Source organism: Ictidomys tridecemlineatus, chromosome X (genome assembly GCF_052094955.1).
Source record: "Ictidomys tridecemlineatus isolate mIctTri1 chromosome X, mIctTri1.hap1, whole genome shotgun sequence".
Lineage (NCBI taxonomy): Eukaryota > Metazoa > Chordata > Mammalia > Rodentia > Sciuridae > Ictidomys > Ictidomys tridecemlineatus.
Window position 1 is genome coordinate 112,095,864 of NC_135493.1, and position 18,349 is coordinate 112,114,212.

The 18,349-nt window shown below is 37.6% G+C and overlaps 1 protein-coding gene across 1 annotated transcript; it reads left to right on the forward strand.

Moving 5' to 3' along the window:
• Positions 1–776: 776 nt before the first annotated feature.
• Positions 777–16,597, forward strand: Eif1ax (eukaryotic translation initiation factor 1A X-linked). Its single transcript, XM_005334826.5, has 7 exons — positions 777–981; positions 6,872–6,955; positions 10,441–10,544; positions 11,499–11,549; positions 13,172–13,253; positions 14,688–14,779; positions 16,491–16,597. The coding sequence occupies exons 1-7, from the start codon at positions 966–968 to the stop codon at positions 16,494–16,496; spliced, it is 435 nt and encodes a 144-aa protein (XP_005334883.1). The 5' UTR covers positions 777–965; the 3' UTR covers positions 16,497–16,597.
• The last annotated feature ends 1,752 nt before the right edge of the window (positions 16,598–18,349 follow it).

Genomic DNA, 18,349 nt, shown 5'->3' on the forward strand with positions numbered 1-18,349 from the left:
TTTAGTGACACCCTAAGCAACTTAGACCCTGTCTCAAAATAAAATAAAATAAAAAATTTAAAAAGGGATACGTATGTAGCTCAGTGGTTAAACATCCCTGGGTTGCATATCTGGTGCAAAAACAAAACAAAACAAAAAAAACTTTAGAGCGACATAATTCATCCCCTAACACCTAACTTGTCTTTCCTTCCTTTCTTTTTTCCAATGTGTATTGAGCACCCACTGTGTGCCAATCTGTTAAGTGCTGGTAGTGATAAGCAACAAGGAGGCAGGGAAGACATTTAAAAAGGATTAACAAGTGCCATGTAAATATGCTTTGGTAATGGATAACAGACAGGTCTCCCCTTCCCCTCAGGTTCCCAGCCTGGCTGGGCGGGTGAAAGGGCCACATTAAAACTGAGCTAGCTGTGAGGTTAATGAGTCAGCAAGTTGTCAAACCGGGAGACGCCGGGTTTGTTACAAACCAACAGACGGTTGGCACAGACAGCAGCCGGCGCTACCTCAATCCTCCCCTTACTATGACGCAGGGCCGCAGCCATCCAGTCCCAGACTCCACCGCCTCCCGGCTCACGGTCCCGCCCCCTGCGTGCTCTCAGGCGCCTCAGAACCCTCCCAGAACTCAGCTCCCTCGGCTCTAACAATAAGGGTTAGTCGGCCACGCCTGCGCCCTAGAGCCGGGGGTGGAGGGCGGGTGGGGAGGGGTGGGCCCTGCCAGCGGCGGGAGGCGGGGAAAGGCGACGCAAGCAGCCGCGACGCCATTTGCTGCTGTCGAGCGTGGGCGCAAGCGGATCTCGGAAGAACCCAGTCTCCAGACTCTCCGGCGCACGCTACTCGGCCTCCAAGAGCCTGCTTGGTCCCGCGTGCGCTCTTTCGTGTCTCCCATCGCGCCCCTCTGAAGGAGTCCCCTCCTCCGCCGTTCCCTCTCGGAAAGAAGTCGGAGACTCCGCGAGTCCACCTTCACCGCCATGCCCAAGAATAAAGGTAATGCCACCCGGACCCCGAGACCACGGCTTTACTCGGCCCAATTTCCGTGGCCCTGCCCGCTGCATCCAGGTCAACCCAGGCCGCAGTGACCTTCCTGCCCTGCCCGCCTGTGCCTGGGTGCTCCACATGCGACTTGGAGCTCTGGAGAGGGCCGAGGAAGTTACTCCTGTTTCCCAGTTTGGTCACATTGGGGTGGAGCCGACGCCATTTTTGTAGGGCCTCCTGTGGGAGAATGTGGGCTCTTGCCCCTGGTTCGCGCCAGACTGACCGCGGCGCTTCAGGGACTTATCGCAGGACTTCCCTTGGGAATCTCCTGGCCTTCGCAGTTGGGTCCCTGTGGACTTACCCCGCAGGGAAAGTTAAGCCCTGGGATCCGTTCTGAACTTTAAGAGTGATGACTGCTCTCGTGCCCATCTGGTACTCTGCATGGGCTTCTTTATGGACAGTTGTTCAGTATTGTTGAGGCTCCTCTCTGTCCTTAATAAACTGTAATGCCTTGATGCTTTTTTAAGGTTCATCTATAGAGATTTACTTTGCTCCGTTTCTTTATGAGGTTTAACTCCCCCCCCCCCCGCAAAAGACTCCATCCATATTTAGCAAAGTTTTCTGACTTGGCTTCAGATCATGTATATATTGAGATGGGAATAAAAACCTTTATTCTCTCATTCCGGGGCTAAACGTTGGCAAATTATCAGCCGAGGATAAGTTTATTTGGGGTTTCTAAAATGGAAGGCTTAATCTAAGTAAAAACAGAACACTCAGTAAGGAAATTCGCCTTTTTATAGACTTACAGTCATTCTTTTACTTTTAATACCTTTAGAATTTCTTGAAGAAAATTGTGCAAGTAGAAATTGATAAAGCTTTGTATTTTTCACTGGAGAGGGGCATATTACACAGCCCATAAGTCTTCTTTGGTATTCATCTTAAGATCTTCTCCTCTGATCCATGTCTACTTATGTTCTCTTTTCTATTTAACTGTTTTGTAGCTATCCCTACTCATTACTCTCAAGGTACTTGGTCACACTTCTGTTCACTATTTGATTCAGTCCTTCAAATTGCTACACAGCTTACTGGTCTCAGAAATAAAACTTGCAGGTCTTTTTTGTAGCAAGATTTTTTGCTACAAAAAAGAAGGGAGGACAAATATATAAGTCTTCAGAAGTCTTAAAACATTTCTTTCTTTCTTTTCTTTTTTTGAGACAGGATCTTGCTATATTGCCCAGGCAGGCCTCAAACTGGTGTACCCCCTGCCTCACCCTCCCAAAGTAGCTGGGATTACAGGCATATGCCACCACACCTAGTTTTGTAATTTTTAATCTATAGAATTCTTTATTCTGACATGTTAACTGGATCACTTCGATAAGTATCTTATTCACATCTTTATTTTGAGTGATGAAATTTCCACTTCCCTCACTAGACTATAAGTTCTAAAGGACAGGAATAGCATCTGCCTTAATCACATCAGATTGCCAGCACTTGCCACTTAGAAGATGCTCAATAAATATTTGTTGGACTAAGTCACTTCCCTTCTGTTGATTGCACCTTTTGGTGAATTATAGGTTCCCTTTTGGTTCCAATAGGACTTATACACTAAAGTCACACCTAGTTCACTAGCCTCATGTTTTGCTTAAGAAAGAGCCCATTTGGAAATTTCTCCAAAACACTTCTGTTTGGTTTAAAGAAGGAATTTGAGAATTTGATTTAGTTTAGAATCTAACTATTTTCTAGAAAGTAAGATTAAAAAGTTAGAATGTTTATTCTACTTTATGCTACTTTGTCATACACTCAGACCTGGTCTTACTCTTTCAAAAGAGAGTTTAAGGAGCGTCCCATTACATGGCTGATAAGTTGACAAGTAATGAATCTTTTTTTTTAATAAATAACATTTGAGAGATACAAAAGTATAATGAACACCTGGGAATTCATTATTGTGAATTTAAGAATTACAACACACATCAAATCAAAGCCCTGTGTGCATCCCTCCCTGGTCCCTTTTTACTCTCTTCCTTTCTTTCTAGAAATAACCACTGAGGTCATTTCCTGTACTTGTAAAGCCAATTCTTTGGAGAGGTTATTACCTATGATTTTGAGATCACCATTCCTTAGCAATATATTGGACTACTCTTAACTGCTTCATTGAAGGAATTGCCAAGCTCAAATATATAACCAGTGAACAGAGTAGGAATGATCCTGGCCCTAATAGAACTTGTGCTCTAGTTTGAAGATCTGGCTGGCATAATGGTTTGAAGTACTTGTCTTTTTCCAAGAAATTAGTTTTCTTGCTCCCTAAAAATGCCTCAAATACTAAACTTGAAATTGTAGTGGCCCACCTAACAAAAGCATTGAGCAAGGTGACAGACATTGGCTCAGGAGAGAATAAGTGTGCTGCTTTAGAAAGTCAAATATGTGTCTTTGTGGCCAGGCGCACATTCTTGATTATATTTGGGTTGTGAACATTTTTACTGTTTCCAAGCTCTTCCCATGAGTCCCTTGGTATCACTACCACTTTCTCCTGCCTTTTGGAAATGACTGCTAATGTGGTTTAGGTTGTGGGATAAGAACAAACTACTGTGGAGAGGTAGCTTCAGTGAACTTACTGTTAAAGTACAGAAGTGATGAGTAAATGGGTTACATTTTTTTTAATTGTAGGTGGACACAGTACCTTTATTTTATTTATTTACATGTGGTGCTGAGGATTGAACCCAGCACCTCACATGTGTTAGGCAGGCACTCTACCACCGAGCCACAACCCCAGTTCCTGGCTTGCATTATTATATGGTAGTTAAGAGCATGGTCGCTGAGGTTATATAACAGAAACAATGTTGATTAAGGACAAGCTTTGTGAAAGAAGGTAAATTGAGCTTTAAATACAATTGAGTTTGATGACAGGCCCATTCATTGGAGATGTACTGAGCCATTAGAAATCTGAGAATAATACCAAATTGAAATAGTGGGATGAGATGTAAGATTACTAGCATGAAGATGATAAGTGAGAGGAAAATTGATTTCTTCAAAAGGTGGGAAATTGTATTTAAAGTATGAAGAAAAATGATAGGTGAGAGGGAAATTAAGAATTTTTAATGACTCCAATGAGAATTTTAGAACAGAGGTATTTGGATACTCTGTTCTACTCCCTCATTTTACAAAGTCTTGAATTGATGACCCTAAGGGGTTTGTGTGAAAGCCCTAGGCATCCTTTACTCTCCCCCTTCTCTTCCCCTCCACATCTGGTCACAGCTCTCATTTCCATCTCATAAATATTATTCTGACTAGTTTTTCCTCTTCATATGCTCTAAGCTAGGTTTGTTCTGCATTTTGTAAAAGGATCTTTTATATACCTTTATTTTATTTATTTATATGTGGTGCTGAGGATTGAACCCAGTGCCTCACAAGTGCAAGGTGAGAACTCTACCATTGAACCACAATCCCAGCCCCATAAAAAGGATTTTTTATTTAAAAAATTTGAGTAGTAAATATATTTACATTTTCTGTGTGTCCTTCAGAGAACAGTTTATATATAAGCAAATATGTATTTCTTTTTTTCATATCACTGGTAGTTTTATACCATTCTTCTACCTTCCTTTTTCACTTATTTTTAAATGAAATTTCAAGTAAAACAGTATAATGAACCTTTGTATAAACATCTCCTAACTCCAGATACCCCCAATTCGTTGCTAATCTTGCATCATCCACACCAAGTCAGGATCCAGATATGGTCTGTGTGTTGACTGGCTGACAGGTCTTTTAAGTATCTTTTAATATGAAGATCTGGTTTTTAAATTTTTTTCATAATGTATCATATATTTGCTCATCACAGTCCATATTTTGTTGATTGTATCTTTGTGTACCTTGGTGCTTTTGTTGTTGTTGTTAATAGGCTTTTTGGAGCAGCTTCAGGTTTACAGAAAAACTAGACACAAATAACAAAGTTCCCATTTGTTCTCTGCTCGCTCCCCCACCCTCATTTTCTTCATTATTTACATCGTGTATTAGTATGGTACCTTTGTTATAATTACTAAGCCAGTAGAGATACATTATTAACCAAAGTCCATGGTTTACATTAGGGTTGGTATATGAATGCACCATTACAGTATCAAACAGAATAGTTTCACTGCCTTGAGTATCTCCTCCATATATTCATCTCTCCCTCCCAAACTCCTGGCAACCACTGATCTTTTTACTGTTTCCATAGTTTTGCTTTTTTCAGGATGTCATATATAGTTACAGTCATACAGTACATAGCCTTTACAAGTTGGCTTCCTTCACTTACCAGTAAGCATTTAAGGTTCCTCCATGTCTCTTCAGGACCTCACAATTATTTTGTTTTTATCACTAATATTCTATTATATAGATGTACCACAGTTTGTTTATCCATTCACCAACCAAATAAAGAACATCTTCATTGTTTCAAAGTTGGGGCAGTTAGCACCTTTTTAACTTCAAATATCCAGTCTAAGCTGCATCTTATAAGATAAAATTCAAACTCTTGTAGTTGCTGGAGTTGTTCTTGCTGTATCACAACAAAATCAGTAAGCATTTAAGGTTCCTCCATGTCTATAACTTCACATCCCCTCATCATTTCCTACAAATGCTCCTTTCTTGAGGTTTCAGGAAGGAGAGAGACAAGACACTTATAGAATTTATCAAGACCCAGTATGTGGTTTAGATTTCTGAAAAGAGACCAAAATGCTTTAGAGAGGTACCTAATTTGAGAACAGAAGCAAAAAAGGATTAGCGGGGGAGTCTGGGTGACCCTGCTAACTGACTGTGATCTTAAGTGAGTTATTTAACTTATCTGAGTTTCAGTGAACTCATTGGTAACTGAGAATAAATTATCTCATAGAGATAATCATGACAAAATAGATAGCATGGTAGTTAAGAGCATAGTTCCTGTGAATATATAACAGAAACAACAAGGGTATCATTTAAGGATCATCTTTGTAAAAGAGTAAATTGAGGGCTGGGGATGTGGCTCAAGCGGTAGCGCGCTCACCTGGCATGCATGCAGCCCAGGTTCGATCCTCAGCACCACATACAAACAAAGATGTTGTGTCCGCTGAAAACTATAAAATAAATATTAAAAATTCAAAAAAAGAGAGTAAATTGAATTTTGAATGGAGATTTCAGTGATTGAGTACTCTGCTATATACCAAAAGTGAAAAACCACATTTCTTTGTCCAGACACTCTTTTCACTTCATCTTAGAAACATCTAATTCCTTCCAAAGGCACTCAAGATTTTACTACAAGAACGTGTATGGGGCGAATTCATGAGGCGTTCTATATATTTTTGTGAGATTTTTTCTTCTTTCTTATTTTTCATTCTTTTGTTTTCTGTTAGCAGAACACACCCAAAGATCCAAGTTTGTATTTAAAAGAAATGAAAAACAAGGAATTTGTATGGAATTGTGGTTTTATTTGGAAAGGATGTGTGCTAAGTTAAAATGTTTTTCTGTGTATTTCTCTGTGTGTGTGTTTGGTGGTGGTAGCACTGGGAATGGAACCCAGGGCATCACACATACTAGGCAAGTAATCTGCACTGAGCTGCATCCCTAGTAGGGGGTTTCCTTAAACTGCCCAGGCTGGCCTCAAACTTGTGATCCTCCTACCTCAGCTACCAGAGTGTCCGAGAATACAGGCTTGCACCATGATTCCTGACTTTATAATATTTGCTATTTGTATTTTGGGTCAGAAAAATCCCCAAAGAAAAATCCATGAAGAGTGGGGAGGGTGGTATGTTAACAATATTAAATATGATTAAGAGTACTCAAATTAGGTGAATTTTTCACTTTAGTGATTTAAAATATAATTTATAAGCCTATTTTAATGTTTCTTTTCATACTGTTTTGCAAATGATTTATGTCTTTTTTCTTTTTAAAAAATGATTAGGTAAAGGAGGTAAAAATAGACGCAGAGGTAAGAATGAAAATGAGTCTGAAAAAAGAGAGCTGGTATTCAAAGAGGATGGGCAAGGTAAGTGGTTTCATATGTTAGTCTTGTTTTTGTAACATTTTTTCCTCCCTAAATATGGAATTAGATCTCTAAAGGGGATCCTATTCATAATCCTGAGCAGTAAATCTCTTGTCCTTTTTGTTCTCCATTTCTCATTTCTTGCCCTTCTAGAGCCTTTCTTTCCATAATATTTCCTGGTGTCAGTCTGCATTGAGGATTTATACACAAGTTTCCTTGACTTATGTGAACACTTGAGTTATGACTTAAAGATGACCAGAACACAGCCATGGTACAGCCCTGTGATGGCCCTGTAAATAGTCCATTCCTGTTGGTGTGCTGGTGGTGGCTGGCCATCCACAGGTGAACTGTTTCTAGAACCAGAGTTAAAATGTTTTTCTGTATTTTTCTGTGTGAAGAACGAATTGCAAATTCTTGAACAGCTGTAGTTGACAATTTCTTGATTCAGTGGATTTTTTTTCCCCAGGGCTGGGAATTGAACTTGGGTATTCTACTACTGAGCTATATTCCTGTTCCACTCTTTTTAAAAAATTTTTGCTGGGTGCCATGGTACACAATAATTCCAACAGCTTGGGAGGTTGAGGTAGGATTGTGAGTTCAGACCCAGCCTCAGCAATTTAGCAAGGCACTTAGCAATTCAGAGAGACCCTGTCTCTAAATAAAATATTTTAAAAAGGGCTGGGGGTGTTGCTCAGTGGTTACGCACCCCTGGATTCAATCCTCAGTACCAAAAAAAAAATTTTTTTGTGGTGCTGGGGATTGAATCCAGGGCCTCGTGCATACAAGGCAAGCACTCAACCAACTGAGCTATATCCCCAGCACCCCAAAATTTTTTTGATACAGGGTCTTGCTGTGTTGCTGAGGCTTATCTTGAACTAGTGATCCTCCTACCTCAGCCTCCTTGGTACCTGGGATTACAACCATGCACCAGCTTAGTGGACATATTTGACAGTAAATGATGCTGCATGATATGTTCAGAAGATCATGTGTAGTTGAAGGAAGAATCTGAGGTCATTATAGGCCTCTCCATTCTCCAGTGCCATTAACTTATGATTTCATAAAATACAGTAGGGTAAAACTAAACAATCAATTGACTTTTATAGACTGGTTAAGATTTTTGTCAATGCCAAACCAAGGTATATAACATAGTTTCTGACTAGATCACTTGTGTTTTTTCCCACATTTTTATTTTGAGTAATTTCAAACCTAAAGAAGAGTTGTGATATTAGTATAATGAACTCCCTTAAATCCTTCAACGCGTGTGTATTAAAAAATGCATAGACCGGGCATAGTGGCACAAGCTTGTAATCTCAGCAGCTCAGGAGGAAGAGGCAGGTGGATCACAAGTTCAAATTAGCCTCAGAAATTAAGCAAGGTCCTATGAAACTTAGAGAGATCCTGTCTCAAAATAAAATATAAAAAGGGCTGGGGGCGGGCGCTGGGGTAGAGCACTCACGTGTGAGGCTCTGGGTTCGATCCTTGGCTCCACATAAAAATAAATAAATAAAATGAAGGTATTGTGTCCAACTACAACTAAAAAAAGTATTTTTTAAAAAATGGGCGGGGAATTTGCTGGGGATATGGCACAGTGGTTGAGCTCTGGGTTCAATCCCTGATACAAAAGAAAAAAAAAGACATGCATGGTTTTGGTTTGATTTAGTTTGGTTTTTCCTGGGCCATTTGAAATTTAGTTGAAGACATGTTTATTTTCCCTTACTTCATCATGTGTTTCCTAAAGCTAAGCCTATTGTTTTATATAACTGCAATAGAACTATGTATCACACACAGGTAATTAAATAGTAATAGGATTATATACCAGTATCAACAATTGCCTCAATTTTCAGCACTTCAGCAAATAACTTTTGTTATTGTTGTTGTAGTTGAACACAATACCTTTATTATATTTATTTATTTTTATGTGGTGCTAAGGATCGAACAGGGCCTTGCACATGCTAGGCAAGCACTCTACCACTGAGCCACAACCCCAGCCCAGGAAATAACTTTTCTTGATAGCCTTTTTATAGAATTTTTGGTAAATATATTCATGCTGTACACATAAGTGACTAAAAATGAAACATGTTTTCTGGCTAAAAGATCATTTTTTTCAGGGTGGGGGTATACTGAGGATTGAACCTAGGGTCTTTACCACTAATCTAGATCCCGAGCTCTTTTATTTTTTTATTTTGAGACATGGTCTCACTAAGTTGCTTAGAGTCTCACTGAGTTGCTGGGGGTGACCTTGAATTTGCAATCCTCCTGTTTTAGCCTCCCGAGTTGCTGGGATTACAGTCATGCACCACCATGCCTGGCAAGACCTTTCATTTCTTAGCTTCAGTAAATTTTGCCTCTATTATCAGTTGTGTTTATTTAGGCAGACAATACTTTTTTTTTTTCATGTTTTTTTCCTACTTTAAAGAGAGACTGCCTCTGAATGGACCAGTCTTCCTGAGGCACGCGGTTCACTGTAGTCTGAATAACTCACTTCTACATGTCAGCCCCATGGTTGAGCCTTTTAGGTATTCTCAGTATGTTTACAAGTTGGTGTATATCCTCTTTGGGGATCAGTTATATGGGTAACCTAAAGTGTCTGAAGTCTTGTGTCCCACGTGCTACTACCACCATCCTTGGGTCACGTAATCTTCTCAGAGTATTTTCTATTGGCAGTGAAATGGGGTAACTTTCTGGGTACCCATTTGAAAAGATTCTATTTAAAAATCTGGCATTTTGCATGCACGGTATGTTGGCACACATCTGGAATCTCAGCAGCCTAGGAGGCCAAGGCAGGAGGAACATAAGTTCAGAGCCAGCCTCAGCAATTTAGTGAGACCCTAGGCAACTAGTAAAACCCTGTCTCAGAAATAAAAAGGGCTGGGGATGTGGCTCAGTGGTTAAGTGCCCCTGAGTTCAAAATAAATAAATAAAAATTTGGCATTTTTAGCTGGACAAATACCTGTGATCCCAACTACTCGGGAGGCTGAGGCAGGAGGCCAGCTTGGTGAACTTAGCAAGCCCCATCTCAAAATATTTAAACAGAGCTGGGGAAGTAGCTCAGAGTCAAAATACTTCAGGGTTCATTCCCCAATACCACCAAAAAAAATTGGTGTTTTACTTGGAAACACCTTTCTGGCTTTAAGAACTCTCCTTGAGTTTTGCTTCTAAAGGCTCTAAGAGAAAAGAGTAAAAGAATGTGAGAGATTTATGATGTATAATATTCATTTTGGGGATAAACCACCTTTGATCTCCAGAAATAGAGCATACAGTCATAAAGACAGCAATCAGTCTACTTATTCAAAATGAATAATTAAAACATGTCTAATAGGTACAAATTATAAAAATGGCATTACAGAGTCTTGGTTCTGGCTCTACCATTAACTAGCATGGTATTTATAACTCCTCCATTGTATTTATACTTTTACTGCATGTATTTAAGTTACTTTTATCAAAAATTGTTCAGTATTTCATACCCTCCTTTTTTTCCACCTCCCCAGAGTATGCTCAAGTAATCAAAATGTTGGGAAATGGACGATTAGAAGCAATGTGTTTCGATGGTGTAAAGAGGTTATGTCATATCAGAGGGAAATTGAGAAAAAAGGTAGGTGTGGAGATTTGTTTTAATCTAATGTAAAATTGGTGAGGGAATGCCTCTATAGTTTTGTCGTGGGGTAAGTGCTAAGGCTCAACCCCAGGGCACACTCTAACTCTGAGCTATATCCCGTACCCCCACACACACCTGCAGTTTTTATGGGCTTAGCAATTTACCTGTTAGTCAAATGACAGTGTCTTGCTGGTAATTTTATGTATATTCCATTGTTTATAAAGAATATTTTACATTGCCTATGTTGTATTCCTACCCAGCATATTTAACTTGAATCTGAAGCATTGAGGAAATAGCCAACAAGTGAAAATTGAGGGACATTCTACAAAGCAAATAACCTGACTCTTAAAATGTTAATGTTGAGCTGGGGTTATGGCTTAGTGGTAGAGTGCTTGTCTCACATGCATGGGGCACTGGGTTCAATCCTCGGTACCACATAAATAAATTAAATAAAGATGTTGTGTCCATCTTTATTTAATTTAAAAAAATTTCTTAAAATGTTAATGTTATGAAAGGGGAGAAAGGCTGGGAACTATTGTTTTAAGAAGCCATAAGGGACCTGATAGGTAGACCTATTTTGGATTCTGTATTGAGTGGGCTGGCTATAAAGCATATTAATAAAATTTGATATGCTTCACTCATTGGGACTGATGGCGTAGCTCAGTGGTAGAGCTGTGCTTAGCATGTCCCTATGTTTAATCTCTTGCACCAAAAAAAAAAAAAAAAAAAAAAAAGTCCCAGCTCTGATTTTGTGACTTTTTAAAATTTGGTACTATTAATCCTCTGTTCCCAAACTAAAGGGAGCTATGTATATGTGGGTAGGTGGAAGACAGAAGAAAATAAAACCAACCACATAATTTTCTATTCTCTAGTAGATAACCACTTGGAGTGGTTCACAGTCTCTTCATTTTTATTTTAAATATGTTGTACAATGATTTTTTTCTTTTGTAGGTTTGGATAAATACCTCAGACATCATATTGGTTGGTCTTCGAGACTACCAGGTAAAATTTTGATGATCTCAGAGATTATGTTTTCCAAATGTCCATCTGTGGAGTTAATACATACATAAAGTTTTTTAAAAAGCTAAATGATCTGTTTTCTCTCTTTTTTAATATTTAAAAAGTTTTCCCCTTTTTTGGAATGAGCCATAATATATCGTGGTAGTTTATCATTCTTAGATGGTGAAATAAAAATATAATCTTACATTTAGCCTCTTTCCCCAAGTTTTTAAAATTTATAAGTCTTAAATAAAAACCTGTGAACCATTACTATAGGGGATATAGTGAGTCAGGTGCCCATCCCAGAAAAGGCATATAGCCTGTTATGAGAATAAAACAGGCACGTGAGTAATTACAAAATGTACACACTATTGATATAAATATATGCTTTAAATGTAGATGAGTACCTAGGGAAGAAAATGGTAGTTGCCCTTCATGGTCTGAACTTTATGGATCTGGGAGATCCACTTGACTTTTACCTTTTAGAACTCATCTCCATTTGATAGTATCTGTATTTTTATAGTCCCAATAAAGAATTATTTAAATCATTGGGTTCTCAACTCTGGGTGATTTTGTCCTTCTCAAGATTTGTCAGTACCTGGAGACTTTTCTGATTGTCACAACTGTGAGAGGTGGATAGTGTTACTGGCATAATAGTTAGAGGCTGGAGGTGATGCTGAATATCCTACAAGGCACAGGGGGATAGCATCCCACAACGAAGAATTATCCTGTTCATAATGATCATTATTGCCTTGGTTGAGAAAGCCTGCTTTAAATTCATAAACCATTTTAATATCCATCATCTTTTGATCTTAATAACCCCAGAAGTAGGAAGAAAAGTTAATTCCCCATTAGAAAGGACACCAAAGTTCTGCAGGAGTAACATTCTGACTAGGCAATCTCCCATGATCCTTCTATACCCCTGCTGCTTAAAGGGTGGCCCAGAGATCAGTACCATCACTGTCTTTTGGGATCTTGTTGGAAATGCAGATTCTTGGACCCTAGTCCCAAGCCTCTTTAATCAGATCATGCACCTTAACAAGATCCCAATGGGCTAAAGTGATCAGTTTTCTTCCTTAATTGAGTCGTTCATTTCAGATGGGAAAGTGTAAACTTTAAGGCAGTATTTGTATCAGAAATACCTAAAGAGGGGGCTGGGGTTGGTTCTTTTTACCGGGGGTGGGGGGTGGGGGTGGGGATTGAACTCAAGGCACTTGACCACTGAACAACATCCTCAGCCCTATTTTGTATTTTGTTTAGAGACAGGGTCTCACTGACTTGCTTTTCACTGTTGTTGAGGCTGGCTTTGAACTCGTGATCCTCCAGTCTTAGCCTCCTGAGCCACTAGGATTACAGTCGTGCGCCACCAAGCCCAGCTCACAGTTCTGTTCTTAAAGTAAGATCAGTAAATATCTTTCCTAAGCTCATTATTTAGTCATGCACGTAACCTACTTCCTTCTGGGTTAAACCCAAGGATGTTTTTCAAAGGTAGGAGAAAACTTTAAAGAAGGTTTATAACAGAACAGTGAGACTTGATGTTGTTATTCAATTCAAAAAATAATTTATAAAATAACATAATATTTTTGTATGTGTAATCAGTTCTAAAATTCTTGTTTCTATTTAAGGATAACAAAGCTGATGTAATTTTAAAATACAATGCAGATGAAGCTAGAAGTCTGAAGGCTTATGGCGAGCTTCCGGAGCATGGTAATGCCACTTGTCATATGGTGTTTGGGTTATCAGTGTTTAGGTAGAGGAATTTTTGTAGAATTTTGTGGATTTTGTCTGCTTAGTTGGTTACTTTTAATGTCTGCTTATGTCATAATACTAGATACTATAAAAGAGAAATTACTGAATTCTGTTCCTGCTAAAATACAGTTTTAGTAAGTTCATTTTATTATAAGCCCTTAACTTCTGTATAATGCCAGTGAAAGGAATAATTTTGTTATAGTACTTTTTAAAAATTCCTTTGGAGGAGAGTTGCAGGTGGGGCTCAGTAGTAGAGCACTTGACCTAGTATATGCAAGGCCATGGGCTGGATACCCAGCACCACAAGAAAAATAATCAGTTTTCAATCTATTATGTCCCTGTATCATTGCATCCTGTAAGACTTTTTTTATTTTTTAATTTTTCTTGTAGTTGTAAATGGTCAGAATGCCTTTATTTTATTTTATTTTTATGTGGTGCTGAGGATTGAACCCAGTGCCTCATGCATGCTAGGCAAGCACTCTGCCTCTAAGCTACCGCCCAGCCTCCTGTAAAATTTTAGAACTAATATTCTTAGTTCCACTCCTTCCAAATACAAAAGTAATGCTCCCCCCTCCTTTTTTTTCAAACCAGGGATTAAACCCAGAGGCACTTAAACACTGAGCCATGTTCCCAACCCTTTTTTATTTTGAGACAGGCTCTTGCTGAGTTGCTGAGGCTAGCTTTGAACTTGTGATCCTCCTGCCTTAGATTCCTGAGTTGCTAGGGTTACAAGTGTGAGCCATCATGCCCAGCAAGTAATGCATTTTTTATGCAGAAAACTTAAAAAAATTAAATCTTTCATAATCTTATCACAGGGGAAATGTACTTTATATACTAATTTGTAAGCCTACATTTTTTTGCTTAGCAGTTATTTTTGTTTTTTGACCCATTATATTTTATTATAGAAACAGTCTTATGTACTCATGAAAATTCCACTGAAATTATTTATTTAGCCTTTGTGACATAGAAAATGGTAATATATCTGGAAGTAAGAATAGCATGTCATTGTTGTAGGCCTAAGCATGATTTGAGCAAATCTTTCTGGTTGATGACTCAAACATCAATGCAAACCAGCTTTCCTTAAAGAAATAGAGTTGTTAGTATGTGCTCAAACATTTTTTGAAGTCTACCTGGAAGTTGTAAATAGCTTCAGAATTAGTATAGTTAGAGCCTGCCTTGCTAAAAATACCCCTGTGGACAAAAGATAAATTATAACATAAATACTCTGTCTTGACAAAGCTATAACTTTGCTAGGAAATTTGTTCTGTATAGTAGTGTTGGTAGGTAGAAGTTTGGAAGGTTTTCCTTATGATGAAAACTTTGATTAAATTAAACTAAACATTGACTTATGAGAGTCTCCTTGTATACTTCAATCTGTTATTGTGTCTTCAGCTAAAATCAATGAAACTGATACATTCGGTCCTGGAGATGATGATGAAATTCAGTTTGATGACATTGGAGATGATGATGAGGACATTGATGATGTAAGTAGATGCACTCTGCATTTTCTGGTTTCTGTTGATGAGTTATGCGTGGAAAAGCCAGCCCTTTGCACTAAGTTTCATTTATTTTGGGAATGTGGAACACTTAGATGAGTGTATTTTGGATCTTGTCCATGAATTAAAGTCCTTAGAATTATTTACAAAATAACCAAACTGTTATTTTTATTTTGGGAACTCTAAACAGCCCTTTTCAATATTTCTTCCTAAAAATGTTTGCTTTGGCAATATGAATGCCAGACACTGTAATCATAATCATAAGTCGTGCTTTTCAATCCCCTATACATGTGAAATAAGGTTCCCAAAGTATCTATGTACATAATCAAAACTAATGTTTGATTTGATTAAAATATATAATTTCAAAATACCTAGAGTAATTGTTCCTGACCAAGATTCTGTAATAGAATTGCCAGAGCTTTTAAGAGATACCAAGGCCAGTCTTGGGGACGTCTGATTTAGGCTCCACAAGTGATACCCACTGCCAAGATTCTACAGTTAACACTTCTGTACAATCATCTCAGATCATAGTTCAGGATAGGCAGATAGACACATACCTACACACAACACACACACTGCAAGGATATAAAAATCTACAGGTATTTAAGTCCCTTATGAAAAGGTGTAGTATTTTATATAACCTGTGTGTGTCCTCCCAAAAAATTTAAGTCATCTCTAGATTACTAATACCTAATACAGTGTGAACGTTAATGCTCAGTAAATATTTGTAATGCTGTGTTGTTCAGGGACTAATGACAAGTATACATGTTGAGTACAGACACATTTTTTGAAACGTTTCCTCTGTGTGGTTGGTTAAAATCAGTGGATCCAGAACCTGTAGATACTTGATTAATCATATATCTCAATTCATCTTTCAGTCCATCTTACATTTCAGTGTATCTCCAAATCATTCAGAATATTCACACCAAGAATTAAACTCGGTGTATACAACTACCATTGTGTACATTTTAAAGCATACCCCCAAATAGAAAAGGGAAAGGGAAAAATAAACACATTGTTTTATTATTTTTTAATGTACTTCACTTTGGAGATCCTGAGCTAAGATTCTAACAACTGTTACGACAGTAGAATTAACAGTTATATTCAAGTAACAAGAACTTGACATGTAGCCAATGTGTTAAGAATTAAGAACTGATCCAAATATTTTTGATGGCTGTGCTCAAATAGAAAGCCTCTTTAGAAAATTCAGGAACTTAATCAGAGAAAATGCATGAGCGTGAAGCCACACACTCTGAAGTGATAGGTTGAGGATCTAAGCAAAGCAAGATTTTCTCAAAAGAATTTCTAATTCTGTGCCCATACCTTCTCAAAACTGGGCCCAGCAGACTCAGGTAGTGGTTATTAAAGGTAATTGATTTCTATTGAGCATTTTGTAAGGGTTTGCTGAATCGCCTGAGAACAATACCTTTTTTCCTAGACATCTCTCTAGAGGTGTTCTAGCTATATTCCTACAATCATATTGAGGAGAATTAGGAGATGCTTGTCCAGTTCTTAAAGAGATAATGCTCCCACAATATAAAATCTCAGATCACTAGCACAAAAGAAAGGAAGGATACACTCTATTAAGAATATTCTGTATAACAAACATTACAAAGGAGAGCATAAAAAGGGACTGATAGCAGACTAGAATTGAGGATAATTGTTGTTTTCTTTGACCTGATGTTCTTTTCCTTTTCAGATCTAAATTGAACACAACACTTTACATTCCAATTTTTCGGAAGATTGTCCTGCAGTTTGGATTTTGGCCATAACCCTAAAAGAAGATTAAATTTTCATTAGCATGATTGTGATTTGTTAAGGCAGACTGATTTGTTTCTAAGGTATTTGTTTCCTTAAAACTGATAATGCTGAATTATCTTAAGTGAAACATTAAGCCCATTTTGTGCTATTGATGTAATGGAGCTTATGGATAGAAGAGCACATCTATTTAAAAAAAGAAAAAAGAAAAAAAAATACATTACTGCCTTTCCTACTTTGACCACTTGCAGTAAGTAAATGGATGTTTTGAATAAACCATTTGCCTTGTACTTGTTATGAATTAAAATTAAGCCCTACTTTTGACTAGCCTGTTGACTATACAGAATTTTTCTGTATATTCCAGTTACCAAATGTTCCCTAAAAATTTTGGAGGCAGAAATCTGCATTTGAAGTCAAAACAATACGCCTGTTTTTTTCATATTTAAGTAGCATTTACTTTTACACTAATTTTGATATCTGCATTCTTTTCATGATCTTATTTTGCCATCTTAAACATGGGGGATGGGGAATATTTCTAAAATGTAGTTTTAGAACCTGGGTTGTAATAGCAAATTTTAATTTGTAAAGGTGGTAGTTACAGAAATTGAGCACTAGGTGGCACCCAGCTATCTTAACATTGGAAATATTGGTAGGTTCCCCCCCCCCTCATTACTGTGCATAGGAAATTTCCTAAACAGGAAAAGATTGTTTTGATCATATGTATGTAGAATATTTTTGCAGAACAGAAAGATTATGTTAAAAGTGTTATTTTATTTTTAGAAGTCATGTACAAGCTACATTTTGAATGCTTTATTAACACTTAAAATATATAAATGAAGATTTAAATTCATAACAACTTGTACAACTTAAGCCTTTTCAACCTATCCCTAACCTGGGGAAATAAGAAGGAAAAATCACAAACTTAATGAAAACATGGTCTCCAGTTTCTGAATGGAAGAGCTACAGCTAAAAAATATAATAAAGAAAACATCATGCTGCAGAGTATATTATATCTTGGTTTGTATTAAGGATGTATTTTATTATGTGGAAAGTTTCCTTTGCTTGTGTTAGGAGTGTAGGTATGCCTTTAGTTTTTCATTGTCAATTCTTCAAACCTCACTAGCCACATTGTAATCATAATACCATTTTAAAACAGATCTATTTATGTTGCTTGTTGAACTTCTATTCCATTGGTCTCCAAAGATTTTTTTTCAGTGATGAAAAGTAATACACATGGTAATGAACCTTCATATGGCTTAAAAAAAAACAAGCAGAGCTTCTCTAATCCCACTCAATTATAATTTACTTTCCTAAGTGTAAAAACTGAATTTAAAATCTGAGGTACCATAAAACACTATTAGAACAGTATAGAGTGCCTCACTGTGGTTTATGTTTCTTATTCTATGGAGTTTCTGAACATTTATCTGGGTGGAATGCATCTGAGACCAGGGGCTGGTTTTTAGTATTCATAAGAAACCAGCCTTGGAGAGTTTTAGTGATTGTCTTCATCAGTAATCAAAATATGAGATATTTAGGTTTCTATACCTAAAAGTGTTTTGCTAAATTTATATTGTACCTTAGATCTTCCATGTAATTTTACCAAGACTGAACTCTGCATTTGTAATATAGTTCCTGGTAGGGATAGTACAACTCAAAAAATTTAGTTTACTTTCTACTTACATCCTCTAACAAATATGATTTCTTTAAAGAGTTTTTAAAAATTACAGCTATGTCCCCAATTCATGTATTTACTGATGGTATATTTTTTCATGCTTGGGTAGTAACAGCCCAGTATATTGC